General features: G+C 31.5%; 1 protein-coding gene and 1 long non-coding RNA gene across 2 annotated transcripts; both read right to left on the bottom strand.

Annotated features, from left to right (window-relative positions):
* Positions 1-13549: 13549 nt before the first annotated feature.
* LOC124357805 lies at positions 13550-14108 on the bottom strand. The gene is made up of 2 exons (XR_006921978.1): positions 14042-14108; positions 13550-13760 (listed from the first exon to the last, which is right to left on the bottom strand). It is a non-coding gene; the product is annotated as an uncharacterized LOC124357805 (long non-coding RNA).
* Positions 14109-14221: 113 nt separating this feature from the next.
* On the bottom strand, positions 14222-15139 carry LOC124358479 (piggyBac transposable element-derived protein 4-like). The gene has a single exon (XM_046810773.1). It carries the CDS (start codon positions 15137-15139, stop codon positions 14222-14224), a length of 918 nt encoding a protein of 305 aa, XP_046666729.1.
* Positions 15140-18059: the final 2920 nt, after the last annotated feature.

Below are 18059 nucleotides of genomic sequence, written 5' to 3'. Positions count from 1 at the left end.
ACTTTGTATTTAGTCAGGATGGAGTTTTATATATATATACCTTGAGTTTTAGTAATTATGACTTATATTGTGACTAAAATTTGGTTTAAATCCAACATTATATAAAACTTGTGTATATTTACAGTGGTGAAGACAATCTTGTGATAAATTAAAGAAATTTGGAACCGATTCATACTGTCGATAAATATGAACCTTAGGCTTAGTCAGATATCAAGCGAGGAGTTTGAGAAGTGTACAACTGCACCTGACAGTGTCGGCTCCTAAACAGAACTGTTAGTATATCCAGATATTAAATGGTAGCGGATGTTTGCATAAGTGCTATTCTTCTCTGTCTGGCACTATACATGTTCGGTGTATATTGAAATGGTAGATATAATGAGTTTTTATTCTTCAATATATTTACAAAGAATAAAACCATACATTATTATGTAGTCTTTTTTAAATATCATAGAATCCCTTTCTACTAGTAAGGCACGTACATCAGACTTTAAAAATAAAGTTTAAACAGATGAATGAGATTAGGAAAGGGAAAAAAGTTGGAAGAGTTTTTTACTTAAGGAAATACAAACATTTTCTAATTTTTTTGGTGAAGGCTAATATTTTCTTCCACAGAAGAACATAAATGATTAGGTTTTTGCTTTCAGGTATCATTTTGAGATTTTATGAGGAGTGCAACTACCAATTGCAAACCGTATTTTAACCGACTTTATAGAAATGTGCTTTTAAAAAAGCAGGAAAGGTTGTTTTTGTGAGAGATACATAATATCTACGTTTAACATTTACACATATAAATAAAAACAATTTACAGGTTTGTACAAGTGTACAAAACTGTTCAAACATGAACTCTAGTTTCTGATGTTTAGCTAGCAGAAGTTTGAGTTACACATAGATTTATTTGCTAAACCCATGTATTTCTCTGTACTTAATCAAATAAGAATTTTTCCTCATTCAATGGACTTCTCTAATGCAACCTGTTGCATAATTACTGAGAGTTACTGTACAGTAAACTCTCTGCTATATAGTTTAAACTATTATAAAAGTACAAATTAGTATTCAATATTTTTTAGTTTATTAACATTTTGTATAGTTTTAAAATATTTTTTAAGTCTTTAAGTAATAATAAGTTTGAAGTCTTTAAATATTTAAATTTATATACATTTATATCATTCTAAACGTTTTTGCCCACACTATTTTCATCCCACTTTTAGTACAAATTAAGGGGACTCTCATACGTACTGTACTATTTATTCTTCTTTTGTAATAAATTAAATGAAATAAAATTAAAAAATAGAGCTCGATCTCTCATATATTTATTTATCAAACGTACAACCATTTCGGAACAGTATATAACAAACAATAAACATATAAAATTCATTCACATTGAGGAAGGAGTGTTCATTCGAGTGCGATTTAAAAACTGAACACTCATTTCTTCAAAAAAGTCCACTTACTGTACATAAGGGAAAGTTCATTGGCAACGCGTTGCAGTCGAGGCAGAGGAGCAAAGTACTCATAGTAGTTAGTTTTATCATGTTGCCTGCGAACCAAATATGACTCTAGAGGGAGTTCCAGTCGGAATGCGGAAATCGATCCGACTGAGGAGATGAGGAGAGTCAATAGAATGGTTTACGAAGCTTCAACAGAAATATTGCGTCTTTTTCTATTGTATAAGGACTTGAGTCCAATATGATTAGCAAGGACTTCTAATGACACTTCAAGATATGGAAAACCAATTCTAATTCCAACAAGACCTATAAATCTCCTATATGAATTATTTATACTTAAATGTGTAGTGGTTTTGTATTGTTTTATTGTTTATTTTGTCCTTTAGTCCAAACCTAAACGTAAATAAGATGCCACTTAAGCTTATTTCTTACCAATATGAAATAATCAAATTACTTTTAATGGTAGTTTAGTGTATATTAAAAGTTATTTTAGTTAAAGCCTTTTTAGTTTTACATACTTTTATATATTGTTTGTTATAATTACTCTGAAAAAAACTTTAATTTCTCGATACTACTACAACGAGAAAATAGTTTTTTGCTAATAGAAAAAAAATACACGACAATTTATAGAATGTAAAGCTTGTCACTGTTGGCAAAGACCGACAAACATCAAAGGATCCCCAGCACAAAACCATCCCCAAATATTCTTCTATGTTTGTGTTTGTATTGTATTTACCGCAGGCTATCACAGTACTTGTCGAAACTGTATATACAGTTGTATATCAACAATAGTTTCTTAGTTTTTATTGTGTATTTCCAATAGCGCAACGTAAGTTTAAAATGTAAAAATTTATAACGACAGTAAATTAAGGGTGAATAATTATATTGTATATTTATACTGAATGTGTATTAAATAATAATTAATAATTAATAAATAATATAAATAAATAAATAATATTTTTTTCTGAGTAAGTCCGGATCGGTTAATATTGTGAAATAAATTGTCTGGCAGTAAATCGGCGAGATGTGTAGTTAAATAAGTTAAAATAAACAACAATATAGTTTGAGTTAATCGTTTTATACTTAGTTTATTTGCCCATAAAATATTGTTTACGAAAATAAAAACCCTTGTCTTATATTTTTAGTTGGTTAAATATTTAATTGTGAAATTTCACCTAACTACATACATACAGTAAATATCATAAAATATGGTAAAAACAACACTTTATGTCTATGTTTGCGTCTTTTGTTTTAGTGCGATTTAACAGAACAATAATCAGGCAAATACTTTTTAGTGACCAAAATATAAGTATAAGTAATATAAGTTTTTCTTCTATATTAAACATGAATGTAAATGTTGAAAAATAAATATTTATTTATAATAAATAATCAGTTATATTATAATCAAACAAGGGACTCTTCCTTCCGGGTAACTTGCTCTGGAAATAGTGGTTACCTCTTCGTCCTCTTACTCCCATTGAGCAGTTTCGTGTGCCACACATATCCATTTTAAAACTTTTTTGAAAATGGCCACTATTTAAATAACTTCCAAAAACTTATACTGATTTTGAAACTATACAAATATAAATAAATTAAAAACCGCTATTTGTATATTTTTTCAAATGGTTCATTCCTAATTAATTTTAATGGTTGCAATTATTTTATTCGGTGTTTTACTACGATTGTGGGTGCCCCATAACGAGTGAGAATTATTTCAGAAAATTGGTTTGTGACATAAAAATAAAAAAAAATCAAGTTCGTAATATAAGCGGCTCAAAACAGGTTTGTCTTTACGTTTTCTATATGTTTTGTAAAAAACAAAACTTAGTTTAAAAACTCTCTAAAGTACAGCCTTGAAAGTTAATACCGATAGTTTGAGTATCCTTAAGTATTGTTGTAACAAATAATAATAATATTACATTTACATATTATAAAATGGGACACTTTACAATTTTCATTAGAAAATGTCATGTCAGCTAAAGACAAAATAAATTATTGCACACAATAAATTAATGAAATATATGAGACGTAACAATACAAAATGTTTTAAACAATTTAACTAAGATTATCCCTTGTAGAGGGGTATAGTGCAGTCGTTCCCTCCAAACTGGGCTCCTCTTCTAAACACCCAATCAAGAATAGACGATATTACATACAAACTTTGGAGAGGGAGAGAGGGAGAAAGCTATGTAATGTTACTATGGATGAGTATAAATATCCGTATTATAAATTATTAATAGCAATACTGATAATAGTTCACTCATTAATATTACGATTACAATGAACACGTACGTAAACGTAGACAGACACTTTTAAATCCTTTACAAATATATTCCAAGTAAAATTTATTTTAATTAATATATCAAAATATAATTTAAATCATTCTGCTCACCAAGCTAACTAAATTACATTTTCTGTCTTTATTTTCGTCGTATCGTCCACAACACTGAGCAACAACGAGTCTCTTTAATAAATGTCACTTAGTCCTTTGTTCAGAAAATAAAATCAAACCAACAACAAAGAACTGAATTTTTTTCGAAACACTTGTTAAGTTACACAAAGTAGGCCTGTAAAAGTTTGTAATTCACTTCATTGCGTGGAACTCACAAAGAGAAAGCGTTAATATCATTTCCCTTTTTTAAACAATATTTTTTTCTCACTTTACTCTATAATTATTCAGTGTATTTCCTTAAATAACTTTAACAACTGGCTTAAATAATACAACACACGAGACAGAAATACGCTGACAAATACAAATCACTCGTAATATATAGCTATGGTAGAAAGAGTTGATTCAATTTAAATTTATTTTCTGTTTATTGCAACGTCTGATATCTAACGCTGTCTCAGGCTTCACTCCTAGAATCTGTCATGTTTATCTGATGAGATCCACAAGAAACTCGTCAACAAAGATGCTCAAAACGAACCTTTTACCTTTTACATCGTTTCGGCACCAGGAACCTATAAATAGGTGAAGTGGCATTCTCATTGTCTCGTCAGGTGCACAATTAAGATAGGGAAGGTAAAAGATTTAGTAAAATGAAGGTGAAGTGGATCTAAATTCAACATTCAAATTCAATCAACTGTTCCTACTATGGCTACGTTATGTGTAGAAAGCTCGGTTGTTCCACCGTGCTTAGAGTTCGTGTCAGAAACATTGCAGTGCTCTTAATTGTGCACCTGATGAAACAAATCTCTGATTTCACAATTTAAAATCCTCTTTCAATTGTTTAGTGTCCGGTGTGTATAAACTTGTGAATTTTAGGTTTTGAAATTTTATTACGAGCTCTTCGCGCTTATGTTTAACAACGATATAATTTTTGAAATATATTAATGTGTAATACATTATTTGCTAAGTAAGATATACCCAACCTCAATACATTACAATTCCCAAACTTTTCTTAATTATTTTTAACTACGGTTGAATTTGTTGTTGGTTACACAAGATTACCAAATGATATAAGATAATTGAAAAAAAAAAAAAACTACCAACAGTTTATTTTAAAATTTAGCGTAGATACTTCGGAAACTTATCACCTTCTGGATATTTTTCACCATAGAGAATGTATTTAAAATGTTATACAAGATAAGCAATTGTTTACAGCAGGAAAAACAATGTTTTTTCATAAACCAATTAAAGGATAATTTTATTGTTTAAATTTTGCTGTCGAAAAATTGTGTTATTTAAAGACTATTTTATACCATTTTACTTGTGCACAGATTCGCTGCCTTTTGATAATCTGTAAAATAAAAAGATATCCCTCAGATCTATAGAAGATAAGCAGGGTTAGCACTAGCTACACACGGGTGTATATCGGGTGAATTTATTATTGGTCTATTTTACCATTTCTCTTAAAATTTATTTTTATATTTTTTTCCTTTTTTACTGGAGTTTCCTTTGTAATTTTTTCCTTTGTGTGTTTTTAATTCTCTAATATTTATGTAAGAGAACTTTCTTTTCCTTACGTCTTCTTTAATACCTATCTGCAGTACGTGATACGGGCTGCAATTTAAACATCTAAAGTTTTATCCATTTAATACTTTCAAAAAAGTTATTTTTAAACTGTTTATTTGGTATTAAATTTTTAAAATGACCTAAAATATGTAACGAGTGATTTATATTTGTCAGCGCCAATATTTCTGTCTCGTGTGTTGTATTATCTAAGCAAGTCTTTAAAGTTATTTATGGAAATACACTCAATAATTATGGACTGAAGTGAGAAAAAAATATTGTTTAATAAAGGGAAATGATTTTAACGCTTTCTCTTTGTGAATTACACGCAGTGAAGTGAATTACAAACTTTTACAGGCCTACTTTGAGTAACTTAACAAATGTTTCGAAAAAATTCATTTCTTTGTTGTTGGTCCGACTTTATTTTCTGAACAAAAGACTAAGTGACATTTATTAAAAGAGAATCGTTGTTGCTCAGTGGTGTGGACGATACGATGAAAATAAAGACGGAAAATGTAATTTAGTTAGCTTGGTGAGCAGAATGATTTAAATTACCTTTTGATATATTAATTTACAATAAATGTTACTTGGAATATATTTCAAATGGATTTAAAAAGTGTCTGTCTACGTTTACGTACGTGTTCATTGTAATCGTAATATTAATGAGTGAACTATTTTCATTATTGCTATTAATAATTTATAAGACGGCTATTTATACTCAACCATAATAATATTACAAATCTTTCTGCATCCTGATTTGTACCATGGTACGTTATACAGCAACACCGATTTTTGTAGTCTTAAATTTGAGACTAATCTCGGTTTACACTTAAATAACAATTATACTTGTTTTAATATGTCTTTAATAACAAAGAAAACATTTCTACTTTCAAATAGGTTTATATGGATAAATTGATAAAACATTTGGTAACACCGCATAATTTTTCGCAACCGATCTCCCATTCCAACAGCTAACTGGATATTATAGAGGGAGTCGCAAACATTTTACTATAGTTAGATAAGAACATCAAGAGACATTCCATTTGTAATTTTATTCTAAATATTTCACACACGTATCTCAAATACATTCAAAATGTTAAAGTAAACCCAGTGATCAAGTAATCTACATCTACATCTATCTCTAAATTGCAAGTACTATTATTTCAAAATCTTCTTCGTTTAAGATATTTGTTTCATAAAGTATAAAACGTTACAGATATTGACAAAGTTGCGCTAATACTAACAAGGTTAGCATATTCCTCTTGCAAACTGTAGGATAAACACGCCTTGAATAGGCTGTTTAAGTATAATTAGTTAATTATCTCGTGTTGTGAAATAATTAAACGTGGGGACCTTTATATATATAAAAAAATCGTATTATATATTACAGAAAAAGTAATAAATCCACCTATTATATACACAATATCCCTTCAAATGTATAATAGCTTGTTATTTGGGTCAAAGTAATTAATAATGCTTTATTTATCGCTTTATTCAGTTATTAAAACATATTATGTGGCTGAAGTTGTTCAAAGTGATTAATCATGCTTTAATTATTACTTTATTCCAATATGCACACTAAAAATAAATATCTGTTAACCTAAGCTAAAACACAGCTTAACCTAACTTATTTTATTTGCCAATTTATTATTACTTTAGCCAAATCATGTTACTTGTTATGTATAATGACTCGTTAATGTCATTAATTTATCACATTGACAAGCGCATTTGGTCGCTGTGAGTAATAACTAGACATTGTACATAATGACTGATTAATCAAAATTACGGTAACACATAATCTTATTACATAACTTTATTACACGCCATTTGTGTGACCATGCATAATTTTTAGATCATCTTATACAAAGTAAAAACTATTTTAAATGTAGTGTTTATAATGATTTTATTAAAATCCTGCGTTAATATGTGGACACAGATAGGCCATTACATTTTTTTAATTGTTTTTGTTGCTGGAAATCGTTGTTGTTGCCATTATCAAAATGGTAACACCGTGAAAAAGAAAATAAATAAAGCTTTCTCTTACAATTATTTATGCATAAGCACTTTTCATGTTATGGTTCAAAATGATTTAATACTCATAAAAATTGGGGTCTAGCAGCATACAGGAATATGCCGGACGTGAGGCGCTCCCTACAGTTGATTACCCTCCAATCAGCCAACTTCTACTTCCCTCGTGTTCGACGAGTTGTCGTTTACTGCTCGAGTTCTGAATTTGCTACGTTTTACCTCCTGTTAACAATTTAAGCAACAAATTATGTGTATAACATTACGGCAACACCTACGTAAAGAAAATTAGGGTATAGTATACTTATTATTCTTTGAGTGACTGGGGAAATATTTCATTTTGCAAATGATGTATACATAAAGAGGTATACATGCATTCATTGGTAATATAATATAAAAGAGCTATTTTAAAAATTATTAAATTTTAGAGTTTGGTTACTCAACTGGATTACTGAGGGATTGTTTTTGATTTATAAGCAGTAGAATGTGTAGAAGAAGATAATAAGAATATAGTGATAACAAGTACGTCAATTATTATTAGTAAGGTTATAATTGGCGGTGAAATTATGTTTGCTAAAAATAATGCTTGTTAACAAAACATACAAACGCCATTTTATAATTTGTTCCAATAGATATACTTTTAAATTGGGGTCTTTTTTCCTAATAGTAAAATATGTAGTTAAGTACGCATACTACATTTAAAAATACATAACAGAATACTGTAGGAATATTGCAAATAAATATAATTATTAGGCAAAATGAGTACAACGTATCATCTGCTAGGGCTAAGAAAAATATATGATAAAATCGTAATAGCTAATGTATTCCAAATATTTGTTGTATTTCTTATATGATGATTTATATATATGATGATTAATAGTCTATAACGACTAGATTGCGTAACACGGCGAACAGACTGTGCTATAACTATCATTGTAGTACTGTAAATATGATACCTGTATAAAATACAAATCTATATCAACATATTTTAAAAAAATTCTTTGTTTTTGTTACAAATATTTCAAGAGTTTTGTTTTTATTCACAGTATATACAAATGCAACTTTATAAGCAACAAAAAATTAATTTAATTTAATTAGTTGTAAATTAAAAAAATAATAAATGTCTAATTTGAGAAAAATTTATAAATATTGAGAAAAAATAGTAAAAAGACAACATTTTAATATTGGTGATTGAAGAATTTTAAAACAGAACCACTTTTTTAAGAACAGTTAGTCAAATTTGTAGTCTGCTCAAACGTTTTTTATTTTAAATTCTCATATAATTTTATTTCAACTTGATTGATTTTTTTGAATTAAAATTAATTTATTGCCTGGCTGTAACATTTTAAGAAGTGTTTTAGTAATTTAAATAAGAAAGATCGTTTTCAAAGATTTTTATTTTGAGCTCCATTGAAGTGATTCGCCGGAACTAAAAGTGCTCCTTTGATCCAAACACAAAACACAGTGATAAGTACAGAGTGAGAGGCCGAACACGGGCTATCTGCCAGTCAGCACAGCACATTACGGTTGAAGGCACACTTCGCAATACTGCTGATCAAAAGCTGGCAGATGAAAGTATAGTCCTTTCAGAAGTCCCATTCACGTTGACGACCATCACGAGAGGTACTGTGTAGAGAGGGTCAAGTCTTTGTATCATTCATCATTCACATTGACAGATATGGATTGACTTGATTTGACTTATTAACGAGTATGCAAGAGACAGACTATCTGATCAACCATTGCTTTTTCTTCCGTGTCAAATTAATGTTACTGACTCTTAAAGATTAGTTTTCGATTCCTGTTTGGCTTTGAAATTAGTTTTACTAACTAACACCTAATTTACAAGGAATACTAATAATATACTTATAAATAATTGAATTGCCATGACACGAACGTGTAAACATACGTAATAAAGGAACATGAATAAAATAAAATAACGCATTTATTACAATGAATTTTAAGTGGAGCTAAGATGTGTTTCTCTGATATTTGTAGTAGTACAAATAAAAAGAAAAGTTATCACCACACACAAATGGTGTATATCTCGAAACCCATACGACAAACCTCTCTTCTAATTCGTACTGACAGCGTATAACACTCACACAAATATACAACTAACCATTCATAGATAACATCACATTGATAATAGATATTCATAAGCATAGGAAATACCAGTCGGGTGCAAAGTGATTATGATATCAGTATGTGATTGTCAGAGAAGAGCAATAAACGAATTATGAATATGAGTCATAGTGCAATTTAAAAAAGGACATAAGTTTAATTAAAACAAATAAATTTGCATAAAATCAGCATCGCTCTTTAAACATAGTTACTACGAGTGAATGACTAATTTTATGGCCTGTTGACAATAACATTCTAGATTTGCTTAGAGGCGTATTGTGTTAGAAACAATACCTTACAATGACAATACATTCATTGTCTGCTCTTGTGTCAGTTATAAACCTACATTTACCTCTAGGAAAATGGTGTTATGAGGCAATATACATAAATTGTGAACAAGAATATTCTAATTTTATCTAACATCACATATTTATTTGTAATATATCAAGCTGCCGCCATCTTAAAATTTAGTTTGCAAATTTGACCGAGCTTTGTTTTATTACAAGATCATGCTCTCATGTAAGATTTAGTACAGTTTGTTTCTACATTATTTAATACCTTTAAAATATGATTTCATAAAAGACGCGTTCACAAATATAGATGGTTAACCGCAATTTATGAACTGTTGTTTGCAATGAGATTTTGGCTCGTCCTGACCAATAGAACAATATTATAAAGTTTGTATAGAGAGTTTTGTTTAAAGCCGACAGCATTTTACCAACTTAATTAGTTCAAAATACGACTTATCTTTCGGCGGGGTGTCTGTTACAGACAAAATAAACGGTAAAATACTTGGAAATACTTTACCTTACAGTAACGTTCTAGTGACTAGAAATCTTTTTCAATGCAGCAAGTTTCACTGAGATAACTCCAATGTAAATGCAACAATATTATCTCAATATTTGCAGTTGGAGAAATTTATGATATAAGAATTCTTATAGCTTATAATCTGTATGTTTATTGAGAAAACGCCTATGTCTGTTATAGTAAACAACATTATATGTTTATTAAATATAAAATCGTGCTTCAATATGAAGGTAAACAAATTCATGCGCTATCGCTATTCAGGGGCAAACGGAGCTGCAGGTTGAATAGCTCTCGACTGCAGCGTAGTAATTCTGAGCAGACATTCCCGCCCTGCTATATCGATAGTTCAACTATTCAGACCGTTCCGGCAGACCGTCTCATTCCACAATAATTTAATGTCCTTAAAGTCTCTACAGAACATTTGTAATTATGTCCGTTAAATTTGTAAAAAAATCAATACTGACGCTAATGACATCAAAAGAAACGGACAGCCCTATCCTTCATACCCCATTTGGTAATAATTCTGTGAAGCTTGATTGTTACCACCAATACAACAGTACGTTGAGAATCATCGCCCGAGTGTCTTCAGACTGAGCACGGCTTATCGCGTTGGTTGCGGTAAGATAATACAGGTGCGCAAAGCGTATTAGTCTCTAAATAGATTACAAGACAAAACACTGAATCTGAAAAGTACACGGAATATCGGCAACATCGGGTAGTCATGTAGTAATCGAATGGTTGGAATACAAAGTTAGTAAATTAATGGGAAAAGAAGGTATTTTCACTCGGAAAACATATTTTATCCCGAATCTCTGAAAGAATAGAACTGTAGAATTAAAATATGTATTTATTAATTGAAATAGCATTTATTAATAGCTATTGTTACCGCCAGGCTGTCCTGTTTGTCAGCAGAATTACAAGGCGTTCGATGTTTCTTTTCATTAAAATTCATTAAACTATTCCGTAATAAAAGTCTAAATAGACATGATGTATATTATGAAAAGTATATATTTTGTATACGTTCCCTTTAGCAATTTACTCAAGATTGGTGTTCCTATATTTACCAATGATTTGGCATTAGTAGAAAATTATTTTTTCCTAAGTTACACAAGAATACATTATACTACGTCTTCATTTGTGGTGAAATGGTAACATTTAAAACATTTCCACATATTCGCAAATATCTTTCACGCTGAACCGTCGAAATATGAATCGACTAATATTGCTTACTGAAAAGATCGAGTTTATCAAATGTAAATAGGATTCATCAGTAGCCATTGTTACCGACAGGCTTTACTTTTCGCCCTCGGAAATAAAAGACGATCGAAGTTCCGTTTCATTGAATACAATTTAAAAAGGGGCTTCACCGTCTCGAAAAATGATCATCGTAAAAATCTTCTACCTGAAAATTATTATTTTTTTATTATTGTGCTTGCGAGAAGTCCCAAGTGGATTCTTACGCACTTTTGAAGTTGCAAAAAGGTGAGTTATAACTGTGTTTAGCATTTACAAAGGGAATGTTTTAAATTTGTATGGTCGATACGTAAGGGTATCGGAACATCTACAAACATGAAATGCTAAATTGGCTATCGTATTATATTTTTACTAGTTCAATACCCTTAAATCCGACTACTAGACGAATTAATAATATATCACAGGTGGAACCAGGTGAAGGCTGATATGGAGAAGGTGGGCGCTTCAGAGGAAGATGCGGAGGACCGTTCAAGATGGAGGAGCTTTGTTGGTGCGGCTAAATATCACCTCCGATATAAAATGGCCCTGGGAGTAAGTAAGTAAGTAAGTAAGTATAACGTGATTAAGAGACTGCAATTTGACATTTGAAGGGTCTGCGTATGGTTAACTGACTCTGGTTTAACATTTATTTACCGTTAATTTTAAGCTAAGAAAATTATTATCTGATACAAATTTATTGTTTATTATTCCTAAACTTTTCGATAAGTACAATTTTGTTTCCGTACCATCCCTGGAGAGCTGACTGATCGATTTATTTCCCTGGTGAAATGTACATATCGTTTTCTGGACTAAAATTGTAACTGTACATTTTTGATATGTACAACCTGTAGAGGTTGATAACTGACACAAGAGCAGACAATGACTGTATTGTCATTGTAAGGTATTGTTTCTAACACAATAAGGCCTCTAAGCAAATCTAGAATGTTGTTGTCAACAGGCCATAAAATTAGTCATTCACTCGTAGTAACCTTGCTTAAAGAGCGATGCTGATTTTATGCAAACTTATTTGTTTTAATTAAACTTATGTACATTTCTAAATTACACTATGACTCATATTCCTAACTGTTTATTGCACTTCTATGATAATTCTTCATAATTACTGGGCATCCAACTTGCATTTTCTAAGCTTATGAACATCTATTATGAATGTGATGTTATCTATGAATGGTTATTTGTATGTTTATGTAACTGTTATATGTACGTTGTCACTTTGAATGAGAAGAGAGGATTGACGTACGAGTTAACATATGTGCACCAGATGTGAGTGTAGTGTTACTGTATTTTATTTGTATCATTTTGGCAAATATCAGAGAAACACACGCTAGTGCCACTTAAAATTCATTATAAAAATGCAAAATTTTATATAGCTTTCATGTTGCTTATTACGTATGTTTAGACGTTCGTGTCATTGTAATTCAATTATTTATAAAAGTATATCAAATTACTAAGTATTCCTTTAAATTACGTGTTAGTTAATAACAATAATTTTAAACTATTGTTATAAATGTATATTTTAAAATGTGATATACAATAGTGTTTGAGTATAAGGTTTTTAATGTCAAACAGCAATCGAAAACTAATCTTTAAGAGTCAGTTACATTAATTTGACCCGGAAGAAAAAGCAATGGTTGATCAGATAGTCTGTCTCTTGAATACTCGTTAACACCTTCAGCCCGACGGGATAAATGAATCAATATTTTCCCCACTCAAAACCCCGACGTGCGCCACCGGTGGCACATGCCGATCCCCCCAAAACCCCGACGTGCGCCACCCGTGGCACACTCTTATACGGCATTTTAGTTTGGTTTTAAACCAAGCCGTAGTTTTACAACTTGTTTTAGATGACTTTTGTCGATACATATGGAACCTTTTACAATGTGCTCCACCGGTGGCGCACGTCGGGTTTTGATAAAGACCTTTTTTAGTGGAAAAAAATACAAAGCAATAAATTTGAAACTCAAGATATTTTAATTAAACATTAGCTTTCCTATTACAAATGGTGTTCAGTTTAGTGCTTGGAGTTAAAACACTCTAAGCACATTGTAGGAGTCTCATCGCACCCTTTGCAGTAAGTTGAAACACGTTTTGCGTACGTCCTTGCTGCTTTGGCCCCCCTTTCTTCCTTCATTTTGCTGTAGCAGCTGACACACCGTTTTCTGTAAGGAATAAATCTAATTGGATGTTTGTACTTTCATAAAACGTATTTAATTATATTTTTATCAAATATATGGGAAACCATGTTGAAATAAACTTTACAAATTCATAGCAAAAATGCAGATCACTAATTTATTGAACTAAATTGATGAACATGCAGGTAAATTGACGAAAACTAAGATCCATTAGTTTGGATCTAAACTAGTATGTAGTGTTATTGTTGTTATAAGACGTAGTGTAGATATATTGTAATTTTATATAAAATTAAAATGAAATATTTTACCTGGTTTCTCTTGCAGTCCCTTCACGCTTTGAGAGCACATGTTTTAGTTTCTTGGTACCTTGCCTGCCATCTTGTGGTGTTTGAACAAGGGCTCCAACATTTTCTCCTTCAAGGAGATTTCGAAGTATTTTTTCTCTGAAAGTGAGCATACAACAATTTTTTTGGTTTAATGAGTACTTGTTATGTAGTACTAGTGCATTCACTACACAAGTACCTAGGAGAAGATCCAGTGCAACTTTTTTGTACCAAATGAGAGTCTTTCTGATAGGAGTGTAATAAGAGGACATCTGATCTGAAAAAGTCCACTCCTTTTTTTGCTGCATTGTACGCCATGACACATGATGGTTTCATGACAACCTCGCCTTTCTTTGTTGTTTTTTTGCTTGCCACAAGAGTAGAAACGTCTTCAGGGCGAGTGGTTATCATCAGTACAGGCCTTTTGTCATGCCATTTAAGTACTTTTACTCCTGTACTGCTTTCTTGACAAATTACTTCACCTTTGGCTAATTTTTTGCTAGTGACTTCTTTTGGATTGCCTTTTCGGTCACTTCGAAGGGTGCCACAAACATAAGTTTTCTTCTCAAGCAGAGTGTTGGCCAACCTTGTGGAGTTGTAAAAGTTATCTGCAAACAGTGTTCTACCCTCATTTAGAAATGATTCCATCAAATGCATGACAATTTTATCTGCATGTGCCTCTCTTGCAGTTACGTCTGACTTACCAGCGTAAATTTTTGCTTTTAAAGTATACCCATCAGTGGTACAAATCTTGTAAATTTTGACTCCATATTTATGAGCCTTTTTTGGCAAATATTGTTTAAAAATCAAACGCCCTCTCCATGGAACCATAGACTCGTCAATAACTAGTGACTCTTCAGGTGTTACCAGACTTTCAAATTTTGCATTTAAATGATTGAGCAGTTTCTTTATTTTCCACAACCGAGGCTCTTCAGTTGCTGGTTCCTCATTATTTTGGAAATGTAGGCATTTTAGGAGACAGTCAAATCTGTCTCTGCTCATAGTTTTCTTGATGACACTATTTTGGTACATGGGATTGTTTGACCAGTACATTTGTCTTTGAGGCAATGGGCATATGCCCATGATCATCAGTACACCAAAAAATTTGTGTATCTCTTCAGTTGTACAATCAACCCATCTAGCCATTGCTGAACGCTTTTTTACAGGCTTTGAAGCAAGGTACTGATGTGCATACCTGTTAGTTTCCAAAACAATCAAATTCAATAATGTATCATCTAGGAACTGTTTATAAATTTCAAATGGATCATTTAAATTAAATTGGCCAACAGTTTTTAAGCCTGCATTTCCTGTGAAAGGATATGATCTGCATGTCAATTTTGGTTCTGTCCACTCTAACTTATTTTCTACATATTCACAATGAACCTTACAAACTACATCTTGTACAGGGTCACTTACATTTTCAATATTATTGCCTTCTTCGTCTCCACTCTCCTCTCTAACCCTTTGATATTCCTCATCTACTTCCATCAATTCCAATTCATCTAAATCACTAACAACGCCATCTTCTTCATTCAACTCCTCTGCACTTGTTACATCACTTTCCTCATCTGATGGCATATATTCACTGCCACTAACTGAAAAATCGGTTCAAAGAACGATCACTAAAGTCATCATCAAGGGCGTCATCGATGTCTGATTCATCCATTTTCTAAAATAAAAATGAACTCACTGAACTTACAGCAACACAGAACAATCTCTACGACAAGAAGACAGGTAATGGCGGCTTATAAAGAAGGTCTGATTCGTATTGTTGCTAATAGAGCGCTATAAGTAGCTCCGGCAAGTGTCGCACTCTTAAGGCTGCCAATAGAAGCTCTACGCGCACTATTTTTTTGTCACTAATAGAGTGCGCCACCGGTGTAGCACGTCGTCTGAGAAAGTACCTTTCTTCACCAGGGGACGACGTGCGCCACCGGTGGCACATACTTTAATGTGAATTAAATATGATAAATATTGATTCATACGTATTATATAACATTATAGAATAATAATATGCGAATAAAGCCGTTCCTCATGAACAATACTAACGTCGGGGTTTAGAGTAGTCTATGTTATTAAAACATCGAGAATTATTGATGTTGGAATTTTTGAGCGTGCGCCACCGGTGGCGCATTTCGGGGTGAACGTGTTAATGTACACAATGTAACATTCCTTTAGGAGAATTACATTTACAAACGAAACATAAACACTGTTGTCAGCCTCCCCTTCTGTACGTGTATTATGTCCTGGTTTGTTACATGCAGAAGTCAGTCAATGTTTCTGTCCACGGCAGTTCCTAGCGTCGTGTATGTTCCAACACATTTTGTTGTCAAGTGCCTCTTGGAAGCTTGTTCGGTTAACTTACTCATTCTGACCTGAAAGTTGCTGTTTTAGATTTTTCTTTTAATTGTTTACTTTACCATTACAATTGTTTTAAAATGATGAGTATTTTATTATTTATTCAGGATGTTCAGAAAAGATTGTCACAAAATTCTGTGACTGATTTTCAGTACTAGTAATTTCAAATGTATGCGGTAAGCATAGGTCGAGAAATGAATCGATTAGACAATATGTACTATTTCGAATTCTTTATAAAACATTAATATCTTCAGAATTAGCAAAGCTGCAGATATCGAACTTTGTACAAAGGTTATAACAAATAATAGTATAAATTAAACAAATAACTTTGTCATTTACTTACTTAATATTAAAAAAAATGGCGCCTGTTGACACTTTTAAAATCAGATGACAAAATAACCAGTGTAGTTATAAAAAATGTACGAAACATATTATTTTGTAATTTTTATTACAACTCCAAATAAACTTAGTTCAAGGCACTTAGTCCGTCGACACTTAAACGCACAAGATCACTTTAAATGTGTACTTGCACAAATCGGGAGCAAATAACATTGTCAAATATCTTTCACCAGTTACAAAAATTTACAAAATACCCACTATTTTTTAATTTGAATTATATTTTAAGTCGAACTTTTTTCAACGCATAAGTAAGCAAGCCACTTTATCGGTACGTTTGTACGTGGCGGAAGCATTTAACATGCCGAAACTAGATTACCATTAAAGAGGTTGTGCTCGCTTATGCGTTCCGGATTTAGCTGAAAAAGTATAGTTGGGATTTATTTTCTATTAAAAAAAATATATTTAATTTAAGTTTAAAATGGCATTCGATTGTTAACAATTCAGATGTACTGAATTGACAAATCATATGTTTACTGAGATATGTTTAGCATTGTAAATCAACATAATGTAGAAAGGGTAATAAACAGTATTCATTTCTTATTTTTCGATATTATTAGGAAAAATTTACCTCCAGTAAAGCCGATCACGCGGGAGGTACCAAATATCGGCTAATGAAATGTGGAGTGTTGAAAGAGCTCTTCGTACCTCGCACGTTGTGTAGATTGATAGTAGTTGACATTTCACAAACACTAGAGGCAGACTGTGCAGTATGTGATGCATACGTTGTCTTAAATAATCTCCAGTAAGAGAATTTTCAGCTGAAACCGTATCAGCTGGAAAAGACTTTTTTATCCCAACAGTTTAGCATAACAATTCATCTCCTCTTATGTTGTTATAAATTTATTTGTAATGTACTTTGTTCCTCATACCCACTTTTAATCTTTAAATTATTAGTTCCAAATCACAATAAATTTAATACATGCTTAATAGTTTATCCATTATTTTATCAATAATACAGTTAAAGTTTTCAAATCATCCATTAATTACGAAATTCTGTTCATACGGTCAATCATCACACTTCATTTTACTACGTTGTGAAAACTATTTATGCATTGTTATGAACTAAAATTTAAATTTATTTAATATTTCCAAATTTATATTTCCTCGTCAATGATTGGAAACAGTGAAGTGACCAGCAAGAAAGACGAAATGTTACTCACTAGTGCTATTCCGAGAAAATATTCCCTAATGCCTAAACTTCTATTACACATTTACTCGACCTACACTGCAGTACTTCGGTAGTTTT

The sequence above is a fragment of the Homalodisca vitripennis genome, chromosome 3 (assembly GCF_021130785.1).
Source record: "Homalodisca vitripennis isolate AUS2020 chromosome 3, UT_GWSS_2.1, whole genome shotgun sequence".
NCBI classification, from domain to species: domain Eukaryota; kingdom Metazoa; phylum Arthropoda; class Insecta; order Hemiptera; family Cicadellidae; genus Homalodisca; species Homalodisca vitripennis.
Note: the sequence above shows the minus strand (reverse complement) of the source record. Positions and strands in the feature narration are given on the sequence as shown.